We start from the raw sequence: 21023 nt of genomic DNA, 5'->3' as shown, positions 1-21023 counted from the left end.
GCTTCAAAAGCTCAGAAATGGAAATCCTCATGCATCAGCTTGTGCCCCAAAGGCCCTTCCTTTCTTCCTGCACAAGTCTCAGTATGACTTTTTTTCTCCTTATCTCAAGGCCTAAGGTGATAACCCAAACAAGTAGGGTGCTTCATCCTGAGCCAGGAGAAGAGAAGGGTGTGGTAATACCTGTAGTGGCTTTGAGGTTCCAGGTAAGCCAGGTTTCAACTCAGGTCCTTCTTATGCAAAGGACCCTTAAAGGATGCTTTATCCATGTGTGAACTGGCCCATCGTCTCCAAAGGTAATCATGAACATGCCAACCCTATTTCCCACCCCTGAGACAGAGAAGACTTCCACTTACCATGAGGAAGAGTGGCTGGCTGAGATCCTTCAGCAAGTGGACGGCATTGGTGGTCACAGAGTGTGCCCCAGAGCACCATGCCAGGGAATAGAGCCACGGCTCGTTGACCACATAGAAGTTGGTGGTGATGTTTGCCGCGGCATATTTCCTTTAAAAGACCAAAAGGCAACAACCTTCATTGAGCAAGGAGATTAGCACTTCCTTCAGGCTTACTCAAGGAGATTCGGGAAGATCATGGGAAATGGTTGTAATCTTCTGTAGGGAGTGCTTACTTTAGGACCTACATAAGGAACATAAAGGAAAGCCAACCAGCCAATAATTAATCATTAACAATTGGTCAATACAGAATAGCTGAACAGCTGGAAACAAATTCAGATAAAACACCCAAAAGGTCAAAACCTTTCTAATCCTTCTGCCATATGAATCAATGTAACAATGCATTTGTAAGAGGAGGCAGGTGGGGGCCAGTCTCCTCCTTCAAAAGGCAACCAAAATATTCTGTTCTACCATTCTTTCAGCATGGAAGATCTTCAAGCAATAGAACAAGAAGAAATGCACCCAAGCTTCACCAGGGAAGGTTTAGATTGGATAGGAAAAAAATTCTTAATGGCAAGGGTTATCAAGCTTTGGAATCACCTGCCCAGGGAAGTGCTGAAATCATCATCTCTGGAGGTACTTAAAACATATGGATGTGGCACTTGGGGACATGGTTTACTGGTGGGTTAGGCAGTGCTGGGATAATAGTTGGCCTTGATGGTCTTAGAGATCTTTTAAATCTAAACCATTAATGTTATTCCATAATCTTCCCACAGTATGCTCCAAACCACCACAGAATCACAGAATAGCCAGACTTGGAAGGGACACAGAAGGCCACAGAGTCCAACTCTTCAGTAAATGGTTCAGGCAGGGATTGAACCCACAATGTTGGTGTTGGTTAGAGCAGCTGAGTTGGTTAGCCCAGCTGAGCTAATCTTCAAGGCTGGCCACCCAAGTTTGACATGATTGCTCCATCAACACATCATTCTCAAGTTATTATAAGCTACTGAAACTTAATATGAAGTAAGTTCATTCATTATACAAGTCATTCCTTGTATAAAGGTAAAGTAATGAATCATCAATATCAGCATTTATAAATCTAGCTAGGAACTATCCAAGGTTTACCCAAATGGATCTGCCTATGATTTTTTATAGCCTTTCAGCCTGGAGGAAAGAAGGCTCTGAGGAGACCTTACAGCACCTTCCAGTACTGAGATGGGTTACAAAAGAGCTGGAGAGGGACATTTTAGAAGGACACTGAGTGACAGGACAAGGGCGCATGGCCTTAAACTGAAGGGAGGAAGGTTTAGATCAGATGTTAGGAAAAAATTCTTAACTGTGAGGGTGGTTGAAACACTGGTACAGACTGCCCAGAGAGGTTGTGGACTCCCCATCTCTGGAGGTGTTCAAGGCCAGGCTCTGAGGCTCTGCAAAACCATGTCAAGTGGGAGCTTTCCTGCCCATGGCAGGGAGGTTGGAACTAGATGGGGGTGAAAGTCCCTTATAATCCAAACTGTTCTGTGATTCTATGATTTTACATCCTGTGACAATTATAATTGAGAAAACATTACGCTTGCCCAAAGGATTAAAGTTTTTCATTTCTTTCTCATTTCAGCTATACTTCAATGTTTTTGTGCATTGGAAAGAGCAAATAATCCTATTTACAAAAAGAGAGTTGGACAGGTAAAGCTGGGGTTTTTTTGGTGGTTTGTTGGGTTATTTTGCCATGTGAGAGTAGCATTTTGAGAACTCCTGCAATTAATGTGGAGCCTTTAATCATAAAAATGGCATTTTCAGTGTGTCACATGCAACAGAGTACTGGTAGTAACAGACAAGAAATTATGTCTCCAAAACAGCAGCTACCAGAGGGTGATGGTCTCTCACCATAGCATTATACCCTCCCACAGGTGTTTGTGGAAGAGCCATGGGAGGTTAAATAATTGTTCATTCTCCTTGATTTCGTGTTGGTGAGACTGGGGATGGCACAAACAAAAAGACAAGAAATTAGGATACAGCTGTGTTGTTCTTACCAGAAGATCCTCAGATCCTGGTCAGTATGGAATTGAGGACAGCCAGATTTAATTACATGTGCCACCTCTTAATCAACAGTAGGAGTGAACTGCAGCCTGTCACCCCTAAAGTACATCATGGATGGCTACTTGATCTGAATGACCGATTCCCAAAATATTATAGTATCTGGAACTGGTCACTGGAGGGAGACATTGCCCCATGAGTGAGGCAAACATAGTCCAAATGCACCCCAAAGATTGTACTTGGGGCTGGAACCTACCGGATATCTTCACTGGACATGTCAGTGTAGACCAGATTGAGTTTGACAATATTGTGCTTTAATAGGTCTTCTATTGGTGCCTTTCTGCCCATCGTGTGCTGAAACCCTGGAGCAACAGATTGAACAAAGGACCTCACGCTGTTATGCAGCCACAGGACCTGCAGGCAGCAAGAGGAACCAGTCAATTCTCAGCAGAAGAATTTGTGCCCCTCATATGCCCCGCTGTTCACACAAGCCCAGTAAAGATAACATCTTGAGGGACTTAACCCAGCCTGTCAAATTTTCTCCCAATGTTTTTCCCAATGATCAAATAATATTCAGATGTGGGGTTAGAACTTGCAAGTCCCTTTTATCATTAAATAAGTGTCCACTGTTCCTTGCTTATCCACTGGAAATCAGTGAGTACGTTTCACACAGCCCAACAAAAGATGCAGTGTTGAAAATGAATGAAAATACAGCTTTGGTTTATGGAAAAGGCAACTGAAAATATTCTGTTCTACCATTCTTCCAGTATGGAAGAAAAGATCTTCAGCAGATACAGATCAGCATAACTCCCCAGACATCAATGGGCACATAACCTGATTCCCATTAGTTTAGCATTCATCCATTGCTAAGGGGGAGGAAGGCAATAAAGACTTGCAATTTATTTTAATTTCAGCCAGGAATTATGCAATATATAAAACAAGCATGGGTAGCAGGGAATAGACTGACAATTATTATATTTATGAAGGGGTGCTGTTTAGGGGCAAAGGCATCAGCTGGTATATACACTACCTTTTTTCCTGTGCTGCTAAAGGATTACACTACTGTGAACCTTCTGAGGAGCTAATATTAGGAATATAATACATCGAAATGACGGCTTTTAAATCAAGTGAAATGCAACAGGCCAATTTTATGCAGGTGAAATCATGCAGTGTATGCCCCAAAGTCCCAATGAGGAGAGCAAGAAAAAGGGATATGGAGTGAGGCCACCCTACCAGATGGCGTTTAATCTTCGCCTCTTTGAGGATGACGTCCAGGACTTTGCGGAGCCACAAGTTCCTGTAAGGATGTTTCTCTGGAGGGCGGTAGAGATCAAATATCACAAGTTTATTGTGACTGTCTGCGAGGCGCAAAAAACTACTTAGCGTGTAAATGGACTGATTCATTGCCTGCTTTTGATCTGCCTTTGACAGGGAGCCCATCCCTACAAATGGTTTGTTCTAGAAATAAACAGATATAAAAAAAAAAAAAGGAAATCAATCAGGTAGTTTGCTCTGGGAGTCGGCTGTATCTCTAAGAGGGAAAAAGTTTTATGTCAGTCCTCAGCTGGTGGGGATATTTTATTTTGCTTATTTCTTCTACATAAGAAATAGGGGAAGCTAACCCAGGCTGTGAGGATATTGCTTCTTGGCCCTAAATTGCATAGTTCAAAGCTAGCTCTGCTGTGCTTCTCTGTCCCACCTTGTTAGCTCTGAATATTATAAACAGCACCTTGTACAAGTAGCTTTTTCTTCTTCCCCCAGCCCATGAGCTTTGCTGCTGCCTTGATAAGGTGACACAAGAACACCCACCCAATTGTTACAGGTCTCCTTAGCCTGAAGGCAAACTGGACAAAGCAAAGAGACCCAAACTGATGGATTTACACTGACTTATTTGAGTTTTGACTCAATTAGCAGTTCCTCTTCTAACATTGATGCTGTTAAATAATAGACAGCTGGTGTCTCTTTTACATACAGTTGGTGATAGTAATGAAATAATAGAAAAGTTTGCATTGGAAGACACCCTTAAAGCTCATCTAGTCTAAGCCCCCTGGAATAAACAGGGATGTGTCCAACTGGAACAGGGTGCCTAGAGTCCAATCCAACTGACCTTGAATGCTTCTAGCCCTTTATGATGCCTACCTTAAGGAACCATGTTCCAGCATTCAATTTCTGCAGGGCATCCCAGGAGAAGAATGAGGCAGCTTTACCAGTGTCATTAGGGTAGACCTCTGCGATGTTAGTTGTCCTTCTCAAGGTGTCATCATGCATGAGGAAAGGAACCCCATCATAGCTGCCAGAGAGCAAGAGTTCAGGTCACCTGGGGAGCAGGTTCATTCACAGTATGAGCAGACTCAAGCCAGGCCAGAAGAACATGTGGGCCACTGTGAATGCAGCAGTACAAGCAGTGTGGGCCATTGTGAATGCAGCAGAGTACAGCAGATCTTTGCAGAATGTGCAATATGGAGGAATGCTGAGGCTTACGACACCAGGTTATTTCCAGCTTAAATATTTCTAGGAGATCTCACAGAAGTCATGCTTGTCTGTGTCTCAGTTTCCCTAGGGACAACGTGAAGGAGGTGACCTTTTTGCCTGCCAACTCCTTCAAAAATGGTTCGTAACTTATGGTTGAAATCTCTTTTTGCTGACATCAAAGTGTTTCTGTGGTTTTCAGAGGACTGAATTCTGAATGGATAGTGATGGAAACACAAAATTTTCTTTTATAGAAAGGTCTAGTTTAGTAGAATGTCCAAATGTTAGTGTTTTTCTCATTCAGTGCCTGTGAACTGCTCATCCTGCACAGAATGTTAGCATTTCATGGCAATGGGTTCACCAAAGGCAATTAAAGATCTCTTGGTTTGTAGACCTGATATAACCCTCACTGTGGCCTGGAAGTGAGGATAGATTAGGGGCTTGTTTTTGTACTCTGCCAGGCATTTAAAACACACTGTAGAAATAACGATTGTTAAATCAATAAGCTGCAGCTTATTGACTTGCCTGAGAACAACCATGCCCTACAGCCCCTGTCATCACATGACAGCTGAGGGACGCTGTCCCAGCCATCAGCAAAACCCCACTGCCTGGAGCTGCATGTCTCCAAAGACAGCTCTTAGAAGAACCACCATATATTCTGTGGGATGTGATGTTTTGCCCTCACCTTATGGCAACATCTGTCTCAAGCCCATCCCCACCATGCTCAATCGTCTTCAGAAATGACATCTCAGTGTTTTCTGGCGCCAGCTGAAAAAAAAGGCACATGAGCAGATAATTTTCAAGCACACTCTGGAGGACTCTGCAAATACTTTCTGCCTCTTTGTAGCATCTCTGGTTTTTATTAAGGGAGCATCATCATATTGCTAAAGTCTACTGTTTGTTTTCTTTCAATTCAGCCAAACCCATTGTGTAGAAGAATAACAGAATCATAGAATGGTTTGAGTTGGAAGGGGCCTTGAAGATCACCCTATTCCAATTCCCTGTCAGGACAGAGACACCTTCCACTAGTCCAGGTTGCTCAGGGCCCCCTCCAACATGGTCTTGTCCCTCAGAAGCATTGTTTTGCTTGTAAGTCAGCCCATGCAGTGATGCCTTTGGCATGCAGTCCCAATGACCAGAAATGTTTCCCACCTTCCACAGATTTCATGGGGGGGGAAAAAAAAAAGAAACAACAAAAGATGATGAAGAAAGTAGCAAGACACAGGATGAAGAAACGACATAACTTCTGTAGACCTACCATTGGTGCTCCACGGTGTCCAATGAGGGCTGGCTTTGGTCCAAGTGTTCCCATCTCTCTGATGCAGGGAGAGTACATCCCCAGAGGTATCAAGAAAAGAAAGAGAAGGATAGCCAGGTATGGACCAACAATTATCATCTGAGTAACTGAAAGAATTTGAAGGAGGAAGGCTAGAGTTAATCCACATTGTAACATATGAGTCTGCCTTGCCACTTAACTTTTAATCCAATCCTTCATCTAAGTAGCTTTTGGGTTTTGTCCCATCCCTTTTTCCTTTCCTCCTTCCCCTAATTTTCACTTTCTCTCCAAACAATGCAACCCAGGAAAACAAATTGGTCAAAGCAAGGACGCACGCTGTCTAAGTCAGGACTGCAGGTTTTAAGCTTTAATTACATCTCACTATGCCTAACAGCAAGATATGGCTTTATTTCTTTTTGTCTTTAAACACGATGCAACGAAATCTCCTCCATATGTAGAAAAACAATCCTCAGCAGAAGGATGCTAATTTTTTCTTACTCAGATGAGAACAAGCACCATTTTCAAGTTTCATTCCCAATGAAGAAGAGGGGCTACCTCTCAACTATGTTGCATCTCCTTACTTTCAATACTTCCCTGGGTCATTCAGATGGTTGGTAGTGACCTTCTGTGTGTGATTTAGATAATCCTACAGACCCTGAGAGCATGGATTTGCACCTCAGAAACTTGCTAACTTATTATCTATGGTCTTCTCCCAAATCTGTTGACCCATTGCCCAAGAGCCCCAGGAGTCCTTCTCCTCAGGGACCAAAACAGTTCTTCTGAGTAATGAGCATCTATGCACCAACACCTCTTTCTTGATCGGGTACCACCATCCTCTGTGCCAGTGGCTCTGAAGGAATCTGGGCTTACACTAAGATGATGATGTACTGAGCTAGGAGTAGCTCAGGCATGGTGGTATATAATGTCTAGGGTCCCTGTGTATCCTCCCCCAACTTCCCCAGCTGCAGTTCAACGGGAAAAGTCTTGGACCAGAAAAAAAAACTGTTTTCACCAGTCCATTCTATCAGTGATTGTTATAGCAAACCAATATCTGAAGATGGGTGTCAGGTAGACATTTTTGGCTATATGGAGGAACAATAAGAGAAAAACGGACACTTCCAGTCAGGTTTTTCTGCAGTTTTTCCTGGCATCTGGCTTTATCCTTACAACATTTGGTCATTCTTCCTAGACGTGGGCAGGAACTTCCCATGAGATAACACTAGGAACTGAGCAAAAAGATCTTTTCCCTATCTCAGCTGGCCTCTCCTGAGATACACTAGTCTGAAGTGGTTTGTCTGACTGGACTGGAGATCCCTTCTGTACACAGCAAGCAAAAGTCAGCCAAGGGAGCTGCCACTGGCTGCTTTCTCCAGCAGAGGGCCAAACGAATTTTCACTCATAACTCAGAACATGGGTGCTTCTGCTAGTCTCCTCTGTCTCAACACAGATCACTGCCTCAGTAGAGGGCAAAACACTGCAAGGTAACATGCAAACCAGAAACATACTGGCACAGCCCAAGCCCCAGCCCTACTAATTTCTCTGAGATGCAGAATTTGAAAGTCTCCTCCAGCTGAAGTGCAGGTGTGGGAGGAAAGGGCTCCTGCATGTCTCTTTTCCCATGCTTGTATATATCCTCTATCACACTGGAAGCAGGACCCAGAGCTGCCATACCTTTCTTATCTGCTCTGATGGCATGAAAAGCCACAGGCCAGGCAAGAAGGACCATGATGGCAATTGCCCCTATGTGGAGGTAAGGAGCTGTGACCTGGCAAGGAAAAAAAAGGATTTTAGTCAAAGGATGAACTGTGGAGACAGATGGAAACAATCCCCATCAGAGCTACAGTTCTTACACCTGGACAGGCTCCTGATGCAGATACCAGCAGTTAACCACTCTCCCTTGCCTCTGTTGGATTCACCAAACACCTCAGGAGTCAGAGGAGAGACATGTTCCCCTGCCCAGGCCAGGAAGGAGTGTGCCCCAGCCTAAGGAGTGCTCCTCACTTCTTTACTTTCTCCTAAGTCAGCTGAAGGGGACACAACTGCCCTCCTCCATGAGGACATGACTGCCACTACTGATATGCCCTAATCTGTGAGCATCTTCCAGTTTAACCCAATATAAACAACTCCAATCCAATCCCATCCAGGCAATAGCTATCTCCACACCACACCACACTGCAGTTAAATCATTAAACTGAGGTCAACAAACCTCAGTGATGAAATGTGATATTTACTAGCTGTGGTATGAAACTAACTACTGTGGTATAATAGAAGCAGATATATTAGATAATATTGCCGGACAGATATAGTTAATAGATTTCTTTAATCCTAAAGATTAAACAAGAAGATCATAAAACAAGAACCACTCCTATGCTTAGCATGAATGCATGAAAAGAGTTGGAAACCAAGCAGAAATACAGAATCTAAATAGTTGTTGGTATAACATTTTTCCTAAAACTAGGAAAATTTGAACTAGAAACCAGTCCATTGTTTTCTCATGCTTATCAGCACCCTGTGGTGAATATTCCAGCTAGAACTGACAGTTATTAAGGTATGTGCTAGGAAAAAACCCAACTCTCCAGATGCAAACCTTTCCTATTTCTTAGTCCTGATGCTCGATTCTCTAAGCTGGAAGGGTTGAAGAAAGCAGCAGTCACTGGGACATGTTACTGCATGTGACAGTGTCTGCCCTGGACACCCAATACCAACTTCTCCTGACCAGAAGCAGGATTCAGTTGTGCAAGCAGAGGTGCCATCTGAGATGTCAGGAATACCTGAGATAGATTTGCTGGGCTAATGGACATGGCACAGTATCTACAAGAGGTTCATGTCCTTTGGGAACAGCAATGGGAGACCATCTCCAAGAGCATGGACACCTGAAGTAAACAGCATCTTTGGGGAACTCAAAGGCTTTTGTGTCTCCTTCTCCTCATCCACATCCTCTGGCGTCTGTCTGGGGGAGGAGACGCTGATGGTTTCTCATTGCCTTTGCCAGGGCACAACCCAGTGTTTAGTGAACTGTAGAACAGGAATGTGCAATTAACCACTCCCTACAAGCACCACATCTTCCATTCTCTGCCAGTCCTCTTGCACTGCTCTCCCAGCCTTCACAGGCACTAAGACACATAGGGGAGAGGTAATTTATGCTGACCCAAACAGCATAAAATCATAGAACTGTAGAATGATTTGGATCCTGCAAAGCAGCTGTGTAGTCAAAGGCTACATGCTTCCTCCTTCCCAATACAAATGGGGACCTGGATGCTCAGACACTGAACAGCACTGGACAGCTCTTGCCTCCACCTTCAGATCTGGTGAGAGTTGAGGAGGCCAGCAACCATGAACTCTGACCTCTTGCATCCAGCATTTTGTCCCACCTGACACCAGTGTTCTCCACCTGCTCCCCAAAAACCCAGTGTGCTCGTGCCCTCAGGAGATTAAGCTCTTCTGAGTCACAGAAGTCTGAAAATGTGCTGTAGCAGCAGATTGGGATGAGGGATGAGGGAGAAAGCTCTTGCTCCAGCAAACCTAGCAGCCTAAGGGTTCTGATTTACCTGCCCTGGACAGCTGAAATTTAACAGTGCACCTACAATTTTGGGGAGAGGAAAAATAAAAGGGCTGTAACTTTCTATATCTTTCCAAACTGAGACGTGTTAAATCACACTGAGATGTGTTAAGTCATGTGTTAAATCACTCAGCTTCGGGCCTTGGTTTTCTTTCCCCCAACAGGAAATGTAAAGTCATAAAAAAATTTTCTTAGAACATACCTTGCTAACAAAAACCATGTGAAAAACATCCACCATACAGAGTATCTTCTGCCAATTGTCACAAAATACTCCTATAAACAAGCTGCTCTTCCAAACAGATCTCCTAACCCCCCTTACCTGGAATGACAGGCGGACAGTTTTCCGATGGTCTCGCCAGAGTATAGATAATGCAAAGAGGCATGCGATAGAGAAGCCCAGGACGAGAAAAGTACCAATCTGGGGGGACATAAAGAAGACATAAATCAGCTTCAGCATTTCTGCATAGGGTATACCACCCATGAGTCTTAGTCACGGCTAATTTAAGCAGCTGGAAAAATTGTTTTGGATGCATAAGATTGACTGTGCCAGTTCAGAGACAGAGAGATCCAACGGGTGTAAAACCAAATCCACAATGCTATCAGTATGGCAGGACTGATTCCAGGAGTTGGGTACTCAACTAAGTCAGCTCTAAGGATTCTCTCTGTAATCAGTGGAGAAAGAAATTTCAGAGGTGACCCATTCCTGTTTGCATTATGATGGAATATGCCTCTCTCTCTCTATTGCTATAAATGGAGCCTAGGTGATCAGCTTCCATTAAATCCCTAACCTGCAGATGGAATTCTCACTTCTAAACTCAGAAGTGACAAATTCCACCCAAAAGGGACAATAACACAACTTCCTTGTTCTATGAGCTGCCTTGTAACAGGCTTCAGCGATAACAAACCCTCCCATAATTAGGAGATGAAAGTTCACTTTTTAACCAAAAAGGTTAGGCAGTGTCTCAGTCAATTCTTCAGCTTCTTATTTGGTTTGGTACCAGCACTGTGGTAATGGAAGACCTTTCTTGGTCTATCATCTTTCTGCTGACAACTAAAGGTAATTGCACCAAGGCCCTAACCATTCTTCAGGGCATCTTCTACAGATCAATACTTTAATAAACTATCCCTAATCCCTTTGCACCCAAGAATTCCTCTTTTTTATTATTATTCTTTTTAAAATATTTTTGTTTGGTTGGGTTTTTTACAAACTGTTCTACAACTTTCTGGTTCTTCTGGAACCCATTTTTCAATAGTAAAGATCACAGAGTTTCCATTACTTAAAGGAAGAAGCACAGGATCAAGCATCCACATGTTCAGTTATTCCTTCCTCCTGCAGCCTTTGCAATCACATTGCATCATACCCTAAACTGCATGGACAGAGAAGCATCTTAAAATGCCTCACATAGCCTCAAAAATTACTTAAAGAAGATTCTTCTAACCATAATTTTACAGCAACAAGTCGCTGATAATTTGTTCCCATGTCTTCAAAACTCCCAAAGGCATTTCCCAAACCCTAGAATAGAATTAAGAATTACAGGAAAGTTTGATTTGGAAGAGACTTTAAAGATCATCTAGTTCCAGCCCCCCTGCCATGGACCCTAGATCAGATTTCTCAGGGCCCCATCCAGCCTGGTCTTTAACACTCCCAGGTAACCATCCAAAGACCAAAAGACACTAAGGACCAAGATGCCTTGGAAAAGTCATCTTTCTTCCTGTGGAGAGAGCAGATACTTTTTTCACTGTTGCTGGGGTCTGAACCAGAAAATCATGCAGTGCTTTCCATGAAAACTTTGCTTTTGACTTCATGTTACCATACATAAATGAGTCAAATATAGACATCTTCACCTGAATGAGTCACTGCAGGCACCTTTTAGAGTCAGTGGGGGAAAAAAGGTTTTCTGAGTGTGATTCATCTCATCTTAATTTAGAGGCCTATGACCAGCTGGATGAATTGCATCCTCAGAGGATTCATTTCCCTCCACTGAGTGCAAAAGGAGTTTGAGCAATCAGCTCAGGTGGAGATATCAATTTCATGGGTATCTCAATGTCATAAGATTAACCTCTTCCCTCTCTTCCTTTTCTCCCATAGTCAAAGAGGTTTGTCATACAAAGAAACACCACAGACTCAATTAAAAGCGTAGATTAGAGTTACCAGAAAGCCCTGACTCTCCCCACCTTGTGACTCCAGTGCAGGTACAGCCGCTGACCTTCTGCAAGCAAACACATCGCGAGGACCTGGGAAATCAAGAAGAGATTGTATGCATCCTGGTGGGAGGTGGTGACCTGTGCCTGTGAGGTACTTCTGGAATTATTTTTGCATTGGGAAGTTACTTTACACTAGGTCTTCCTGCACAATGTCAATGTTTGCAGGACTGGTGTATGGAGAGAAAAGTTTAGTGCTACAGTAAAAAATGCTTCTGAAATGGCCAAGCACATATCAAGACTGCCCTTCAGGATCAAAGACATTTTCCCAGGTAACAGATAATTGGGCACTTTGGGGTACTTGCTTACAATGACTTTTTGTGAGGACAGACTCTAAAAGAGGAAGATGGCCAGGCTCAATTATTATTGTATAAACCAATACAGCACTAACCTTCACTATTTTCTATGCATTCATTGAGATTAGAGGCATATCGACCACGGGAGAGAAGTCAGGAAATAAAAAATGTCCCAGAGCAGTACAAAAGTACAGAGCAGATAGCAAAAAAGGCAATTCTTCCACATTTACCACAGGGAATGTAAGAGACAGGCACATCTCAGACCTGTCTCAGAGGAAAGTGTCTTGGGGATCAAATGACTCCAGTTTTTGGTGGTTGGCATGTCCCTTCCACCTGATGGTAAGTTGCAAGTTAGAGCCCTTGGGGAGGGTTCTTGTGAAGCAAGCTGCAAACACCAGCCAGGACAGAGGACAACCCAAAATGCCTTGAACACCAACAAGCCAAGAATGAAGCAAGTCAGTCCACGGTTCCCTTGCAGAGCTTCTTCACATAGCTCCATACCTAAGTAACCAGTGAGTCTGGAGATTAACTTCACCCTAAGAAACACTTTCAGCAGCAAATTTTCACTTTGCTGCTGTGAAAATGCACAGGTCTATGTTCAGGAGTCTAAACGCCTGGGGAAACTTCCCAACCACTGAAAAGGATCATTTTGGGACCAGTATCACCAGGTATCAGGGCTTAGAGAAAAGTACCTGTTAGTAAACATCAGTGCTCCACTGAGGAGGATCATTTATGATGCAAGTCCCTCCAGACTGTAGGATAGTGGGATTGTATGAAAACAAGATATACAGATCTGGGGGAAGAGGATCTTCTCTCCTGAAACTCAACTGCAAGTTTTTTCCTATCCATTTACAAACACACTCTCATTCCAGGATCATGCTGATTTGAGGCGAGATATAAAGCCAGGTTGGATGGGGCTTTGAGCAACATGGTCTAGTGGTAGACATTCCTGTCCATGACAGTGGGGTGGGAATTAGATAACCTTGGAAGGTCCCTTCCAACACAAATCATTTTATGATTCTACGATAAATTCAGCAGTGAATACAAGTGCTTCTTGACATGTTGGCTTCCTGTAATAGAATAAATGCACCCAGTACATGGTGAGTAACCTGGGAGTAATTGAGAGAAAACTGAAATGCTGCTAAAGATCTTAAATCAGCCCCATTTAAATAAGCTATTTCAGGGTGAAAAAATGAGAGCAAAAAGCCCCTCTGCTCCTTTGCTACAATTGATGTTACACAAAGACCTGGTCCTTGCAAACAGTAAAGCCAAACATTTTTAGAACTTTCTGAGCCAGAAGGGACCCACAAGGATCATCAAAGTCCATCTTCTGGCCCTGCACAAAATCACACCAAGAATCACACCACAATTCTTGAATCAACTTGTGAACTAACATGAGTCAGGTACTAACATGAGTCTGGTACTCATGTTCCTGAGAGCATAGTCCAAATACTTCTTGAACTCAGGGCACTCAGACATGACTAATTCTCTGGGGAGCCTGTTCCAGTGCCCAACAATCCTCTGGGTGAAAAACCTTCTCCTAATTTTTAACCTAAATCTCCACTGATACAGTTTTTAATACTCCCTTGTGTCTTCTCACTGTTCTGTCAATTCCAAATCGCTTCCACACACTTTCTGGGATTGTCTAATATAAGTAGAGGGGGCTTAGGTGATCAGTGGGTTTCTGACTAATACTGCCAAAGTTAGAGACAAGGTCCCCAATCCCATAATCTCCCAGAATCTTACTGCCTCCAAATCTTGCATTCTTCTCTTCTTTAAAATAAGGTGTAGAAGTAAGTATCTCCCCTCCACCATCTACTTGCAATGTGGTGATTAAGGGATGCTTCCCAGTGACAAGAGAAATGGATTCACTGCAATGAGAATTTCATTTCTGTCTCCCTCTTTCTGAGTGGCTGTATTCACCACAGTTTTTCTGCAAAACGTGGACAGCAGATGCTCAACTCCACTCCACTTAAGCATAGGAACTACCTTGTAATCATCTTGACACTTCTGGTGAGGTGTGGGCAGGCTCTGAACCTACACTACAAGGACATGCAAGCAGGCACTTAGACACTTGGCTCACCTGAAACATCTGCTCACTTAGATGTTCACAGCAGCTGGATTCAGGTCCTTCTATTCTTTCACTTTATGGCAAAAAACTCAGAACTTGTCTGGTACCCCAGTCTCTTAGGGATGGAGTTTTGAGGTCACATTTTGGATTTCAGTGTCAATGTACTATTTTAGGTCCTCTCCATCTATGAATGAAGAGGCCGTAACACATCTGAACCTCTTTACTTCGTTCACTCACAAGTCACCTCCTCACAACCCTTAGAAAAAACATGGTTGAACTGCAGAGAGGCAAATGTTATCTGTTGGGGTTTGAAAGACTAAACAAGAAAAGATTTTTCTTCTCCACTGAGCATAAACAGTTCTATAATTAGACCCCTCAGTTTAACCTTTTAGCCCTAATGGGGATGAGAAAATTGTCTTGAGTGGTTGAACAACTGAATTAATTGAAATTGATTGTGTGAGCAAATGACAATGATGCATGTGGATGGAGAGCATCTTTGTCTAGACAGTTAGTGCTTTCTTGTGCAGCATTTTCTTCAGCCACTTGAGGCAGGTGGGCAGAAGTCTGTATGCTTCAGTGGGTCACAATAGGGTCATGGAAGCAGGCTCACAGGTTCCAGCTGGGTGCCATCAATAAGAAAGAGGATATGGTGTTCACAAGCAAAACCAGCTAATGGTTGATATTAAATCTTTCTGCTCCAGCAAGAGCATCAAGGGTGTTCAGTGTTCTGATGTGGTGGGCTGGTCATGCAAAACACCACCAGAAAACATCACCTAGGTACTCTCCATCCAACACTGTTCAACCAGAACTTGGGATGTAATTCATCATGGCAGAAACCTATTTGGCCATCAGTTGTCTGAAATGTATTAGAACAACCCACCTATTGTATAGTTCCCACGCTGAATGACTTATTTAGATGTGGAAGGGCTGAGTTGCTCTTACCAGCCTGTGAGGCTCCCACTGTTTTGCTGGGTGGTCCATCAAAGCCTTCAGTGAAAGGGAAGCTCTGCAAACATTGGTGGAGGGATGGATTCCTGGCAGAGTCCTCCTCTGAAAGAGCCCTGCTAGGATGAGCTTTGCCCAGCCACAGCTGCTACAATACCCTTCAGGTTTTCAGGTAGCAGGAGCATGAGTGGTGGCAGTAGTAACTTTCCTTGCCCCCCTTTCCCTCAAGACCTAGTAACATTTAAGTAGCAGCCTCATGCCCCCAGCACCCACTGCCCAGCACGGATGCATGCAGCAGTCTTGCTACAAAGGACATGGTGGCATGATGATGCAATCAAGCAGGACAAGTGTCCTCAAAAATACCCAACAGCTTTGGTTGGGTCACCTCACAGCTTCAAAAATGCAAGAAGGAAATGGACCTTCCCTGCAGGGGCTGTTCCCAGAGCAGAGGAACCTCTGAAGTGTTTCTCCTGTTGACTGATACCATCCAGACTACTTGCATTCTATCAGGTTTATCCATGCTCACCCTTCTGAGGAAGGCAAATGTTGTTAGCCTCGTTAGACAGAACTGAGAGGAAGAGGATGATGTAGCTATGTAATAAAAAGTAAGACCAGGACTGAACTAAACCGTGTAGGACACCAATTTCACCTCATATCCTCCATCTTCCTTTCTGGCTTTACTTTGCCCATCACCTACCCTGATAGTTTGTAGACATCATATTCATGGTGACAAAAACTGGAAAATGCTCAAAGAAAACCCACTGCTTAGACACTGGCTGACATTTGGATCCAGACAGAGCATGACCAAGCTGACACATCAGCCCCAGGGGTCTTCAGGCTCCTTAAGGCCAGGAAATCCTGTAAAGCTGGTTTCTAGCATGGCTATGATGAGTTAGTCTGATCCTGAGGCTGACTCCAGATCCACAGCCTGCTGAGGAACAATCTCAGATGCATCCATGTCACATGGGCATCTCTGCCAAAGCTCTGAGCTGTCCCAGGTAGTATTGTCACCACCAAACTACCCACACCACTCCATGGCCCCTGGGGAAACCAGGGGCTTTGCTGAATAATAGTCCATGAGCCATCATGGTGTTACCAAATCCTTGTAATTAATTATTGTTGTTAGTCCCTTTCAGAGCTCAGTCCACATCTCTTTCAATGCTCTTGATCACTGTGGGCATGAACCAGCACCTGTCCTATTTATCACTTGGAGGTTTTTATTGCTAGCAGTAGAATAAAAGTTCTATTTATTTGTATTCATCAGTAAAAAAGGACCCCAGAAACCAATTGTGTTAGGTACTGCATGGACAAAGCCAAAAGAAGTTCTCTGTCATGAGCAATTTACAGACTGACTGTATGATGACACATCAGGGAATGGGTAAGAACAGCAGGAATGGATGATAAAAGCTGGTTGTCTTGGTCACCAAGGTGAGACAAAGCCATAACCTCACCCTCAGCACCTGGCATTTCCAAATGAAAGTCAGAGCAGGCATGGGATTGATGTGAACACCAGTGCCTGGAGTCAAGGTGAATTCTCGGCCTATAGCTCTGGATGAAGAAGGTGGAAAAACAGGTGGAAAACTGTCTTTATTTGAGAGCTTTCTTATGAGAGAAAGAACAGAGGAAAAGGATGATTAAGTAGAAATTTTAGGAAAATTTTGGGGTTGGTATGTTTCCCTAACTAAAGCAGACATCATATCAGAAAATTTCACAGAATTTGGAAAAGTGAAGATTTCAGGAACCTCTTTCAGCATAAACTTCAGCAGTGTTTTCTGACCACATCTATAGCCTCTACCTGGAGAAAATCCTCCAGCAAAGCAGAGTCAGTCAAGTGAAAAATTTCTGTTCTCCTTCCTCTAGTAGACCTTTTTATCCAGGATTAGAAGAACAACTCAGCTGTGATGACATATCACCACCACTACATGACTCAGAGCTCATATTTCCCTGCTGCCAAAGCAACAATTTTTAGTTTCCCCTAAATTTAAATCCAGCCACTGCTGGGTCAGCTTTCCTTGGGTTCAAGGAGGAATTGTATACATTTATCAAAGGGATATAATTGAAAGAAATTACAGAAACCACATCTGGCTCAGAGACTCCTGAGCTGAAACTGGTCCTTTGCAGGTAGCTATGGGGAGCTGTAAACACTCATTGTGTTCCAGATCATCTCCTGACTTTCACTGTCTAAGGATCATATGGAGGACTAGCTTGAGCTTTGGTCTGACACATTAAAGCCACCCCTATGTTCACCTTTCAGGACTACAAATCAAGGCCAGCTCACAAGGAGCATTACTTACCAGTAACAGTGAGATGTATGCAAACAAGACTGCAGCCACAATCAGGATAACAAGAGACCAGAGAAACCAGTAGCCCAGGTTCCCATAGTTATACCTAAAAATAAACCAATAAAATACTGTAAGAATGTTTTTTGTTAGCACCTGGAGTAGAGAGGACCAACAGCCCTCTTCCTTGAAATTCTGAAATTTTCTAAGCAATAAAACAAAGAAAGGTGGAGGAATAGCCTACGCTGTAACATGCAAAAGTGATTAAGAGCCTCCTTCCCAAAATCCCTGACTGCATTAACCATCAGACTAAAACACCTTATTATACCTTTCCTTCCCATAATATTTGAGCAGCTTTAATTTAATTTTAGAGGCCAGATTTGCATAACTGTTGCCTAGGTAGTACAGAAAGAAAAGATGTGCATAAATCCCTGATGATTATTTCTTACTTTTGAATTTGGGAACATGGAATTCTCTTTCAGTGAGATGGCTGGTGCAATGCCTCTGATTTCAGCCACTATATTTCTTCACATGGAATGGGGGAGAAAGGGAAGGAGGAAAAGAAAGAGAAGGAAAGAATTATTTAGTCCTTCCATTCACAATTTTTGTGACGATGATTCTCCTCTTTCTCCTAAATTCACACCTGCACCTAAAAATTGTACCCAAGCAAAGACTAAGTCTCAGCACCTCCAGAGTCACTGGACATTCAGTTTGGATGCTGTAACCAAGAGTTTAAGGTGCCAAATCTTCGCTTCATTACTAAAGTGCCCTGCGGCACCACAGCTGCTCCAGAGGGTGCTCATCCCTTCCCAGTCATCCTAGTGACCAGCTGAAGGGGTGGGAGAGGAGGAAAAGATGTTACTTACCAGTCAAAGCTGTTGTAGTCATTTTTACCTTCACCCCACGTGTACAGAAAGACCAGAGAAAAGCAGAAAGCTGCAACGAGCAATGGGAAAAACATGCATTCCCGCTGGAGAGGGAGAGGAAGGACAAGCAGTCAGAGCTACGGCCAGCCAGAGCAATCAAAGCAAATGGCAGGTACTTTCAGGCTGTCCCTAAACATATGTAGCTTGGTGTTGGAATTCTAACTGAAGTAAATATGGAGAGGAATTCCCATCCTGTCCCTTGTAACCAGGAAAATGTCCTCAAAAGCCTACTCTGCACTACCTGTTCTCAGGGAAAACTCATTCCCAAATGAACAGGATTTTAACTGCCTCACATAAGAGGAAATTGCACTGTAAAGCAACCTTCTTTGCAATTCTTACTGCCCACCCAACCTTAATGTTACTTCTTTCATTTGATTCTATGGCTTTGAGATGTTTCACTGGCCAGGAGAGGTAGGTGCAAACTCCATGTTTATTATCAGACAAATAGAGCCTGCCACAGAAGCAGCAGTTCATCAAGCATTTAGAGCAAAACCTAACAGCCCAACAGATCCCAGCCGACTCCAAATTATATTGGGCTGGGATTCCATGCCATCAACCCCGTGTCTGCTTAGACTTCCCTGCCCCAGTACAGAAATCCCAGTGTGTGCTGACTTTGAGCTGGCTTACCAGGCTGCAGCAGCATTTCCCTGGCTCGGTCCTCTCGCGCTGGTAGCGCTTCCAGCGGCAGCTGTAGAAGCCAGCCAGGCAGGAGACGAAGGGCTGCTGCTCGTACTGCTGCAGCAGGTGCCGACGGACCACCTTCAGCTTGCCAAACTTCAGCCTCTTGAGGCTGGTGGACCTGGCCTCCATCTGAGTGCCTTTATCTCATCTTCCTCCTGAAACAAGAACACAAGTTTTATGGGGAGACTGTTGGGTAAGCTTTCCATATTTGAGAAAGGAGAGAAAGCTTTCCCAAGCAGATGCTGAGACCAGCAGGAAGTGATACTGAGGACATCCCACCTAATTTTATATACCAAAGTGAGATGGCCAGCTGAGAAGGATGGTCACTGCAAATCCTCTTAGCAGACAGTGGTGCCTCTGGTTGTAACTTAGGTGCTCTGAGTCACCTTTGATGGTCTACCTCTGCCTCCTTTTGGCTATACAGGAGGTTCTGCGAAATGAATTCATTAACTTGAGCACATTTCAAATTATGTCATATGTACCTGAATCTAGGATTAGCTATGGGAATTATTCAGCATCACTGGACCTGTTTGAAACATGCTATCAGTTTAATTAGCTCATGTAGAAAAGGCTCTAAACACCCCCAGGTACACAGCTTTCTTATCCTGGCAAAACTGCAGCACTGCAGAGACTGATCCCTTAAGAAATAGTTATTACCTGGCCTGAAACAACTTTACTTGGAACAGATTTTCAAGTGTAGAAAGACCAGCTGCAAAGATGTACATGTGGGAGATCTAATCATAATTAAAAACAAAGAACTTGGTGGTAAATTGCAACCAGTGTAGTGGCAGTGAAGCAAATAGCACAGGGACTAGTGCTAGGTGAAGAGTGGTTCAGCCAGCAGGGCACTACTGAGACTTCAAGGAAAGATTTAGGAAAACAGTTTTGTGTGGGCATGTAAAGAAGCCCCATTATACAGCTCTTTGGAGTCAAGTTAGTCAGAGATGTTTTTCTGTTGCATTAAAGGTGCCATCACATCCTTGAGTCCACATCAACCATGTTCAAATCCTGGAATACCTAATAACAATCATTTAAGAGGAAGAATAAACAGTTTGCTGCACTATACACAAGGATGAAACACACCTATAAAGGGTTTGGAAATAACTCAGATCCCAGTGTGACTTTGGAGAAATCAGTGCATAAATCCTTGCAGGCTGACACATCCAAATAACTCACCAGTTTGCAGAAAGCACAAACAAATCAGAGACATCAGACACAAGTTAAACCAGAAAAGACACTCCCCTCATACCCTTTCAAATGCCCAGCCTCTTGACAGCTGGAGTACAAGGAAAGAGGATGGAAGGGGAAAAAAAAGGGAGTTCAGTTTGGACCAGTACTAATTATGCAGCACTAAGAAAGTCATGCCCTGAATGTCTTCCTGAGATAGATGTGTCTGTCCATCCAGGACAGTCATAGGGAACCATACACTTGGATGCTTGGATGTAGTGGGGTCAAGCCATCCCTAGAAGCTCAGCAGTGCCAGATCCTGGCACCAGCAAGTCACCCTTAGTAAAAAATTGATGCCAGTCTCATGTGGCAAGATGGTGATCCTGCTCTAGAATTCCCAGAGCACAGCTGGGGGGATGAGGTGCAGATGACATCTGATCTGGCTGGTTTCATCAGCTGGCCTAAAGTACACCTGGCATGAACCTAGCAATTACCAAGTAACAGCCACAGCTTTTGAATATGTTTGAGCTTTCAGAGCTCTCACCAAAAGGTTGTCACATGCCATGGGACTGCAATATTTGTTACCTCCTAAAGGGATCCCCAAAATATGAGTTCCTGTATCACCAAAGCACAGCATCCATTCTTGCTCAGCCCTTCTCCATCAGCAATAGGAATTCAGGACACTGGACCAAACCTATTGGTTTCACTGTCAAAGGGCCATGAGGTTTG

General features: G+C 43.6%; 1 protein-coding gene across 1 annotated transcript in view; it reads right to left on the bottom strand.

Annotated features, from left to right (window-relative positions):
- The window catches only part of GDPD4 (glycerophosphodiester phosphodiesterase domain containing 4), a 39186-nt gene that overhangs the window by 4257 nt on the left and 13906 nt on the right, over nt 1–21023 (bottom strand). Inside the window, exons 2-13 of the mRNA XM_036383419.1 lie at nt 19074–19282; nt 18387–18490; nt 17536–17629; nt 11903–11962; nt 10047–10145; nt 7840–7933; nt 6151–6296; nt 5578–5660; nt 4563–4713; nt 3657–3881; nt 2680–2837; nt 354–501 (exon numbers count right to left, since the gene is read on the bottom strand). Coding sequence (XP_036239312.1) covers nt 354–501; nt 2680–2837; nt 3657–3881; nt 4563–4713; nt 5578–5660; nt 6151–6296; nt 7840–7933; nt 10047–10145; nt 11903–11962; nt 17536–17629; nt 18387–18490; nt 19074–19256 — 1545 coding nt within the window. The 5' untranslated portion in view covers nt 19257–19282. The remainder of the gene's footprint in view (nt 1–353; nt 502–2679; nt 2838–3656; nt 3882–4562; nt 4714–5577; nt 5661–6150; nt 6297–7839; nt 7934–10046; nt 10146–11902; nt 11963–17535; nt 17630–18386; nt 18491–19073; nt 19283–21023) is intronic.

The sequence above is a fragment of the Molothrus ater genome, chromosome 2 (genome assembly GCF_012460135.2).
Source record: "Molothrus ater isolate BHLD 08-10-18 breed brown headed cowbird chromosome 2, BPBGC_Mater_1.1, whole genome shotgun sequence".
In the NCBI taxonomy this organism is placed as follows: Eukaryota; Metazoa; Chordata; class Aves; order Passeriformes; family Icteridae; genus Molothrus; species Molothrus ater.
This window is presented reverse-complemented; position numbering and strand designations above follow the sequence as displayed.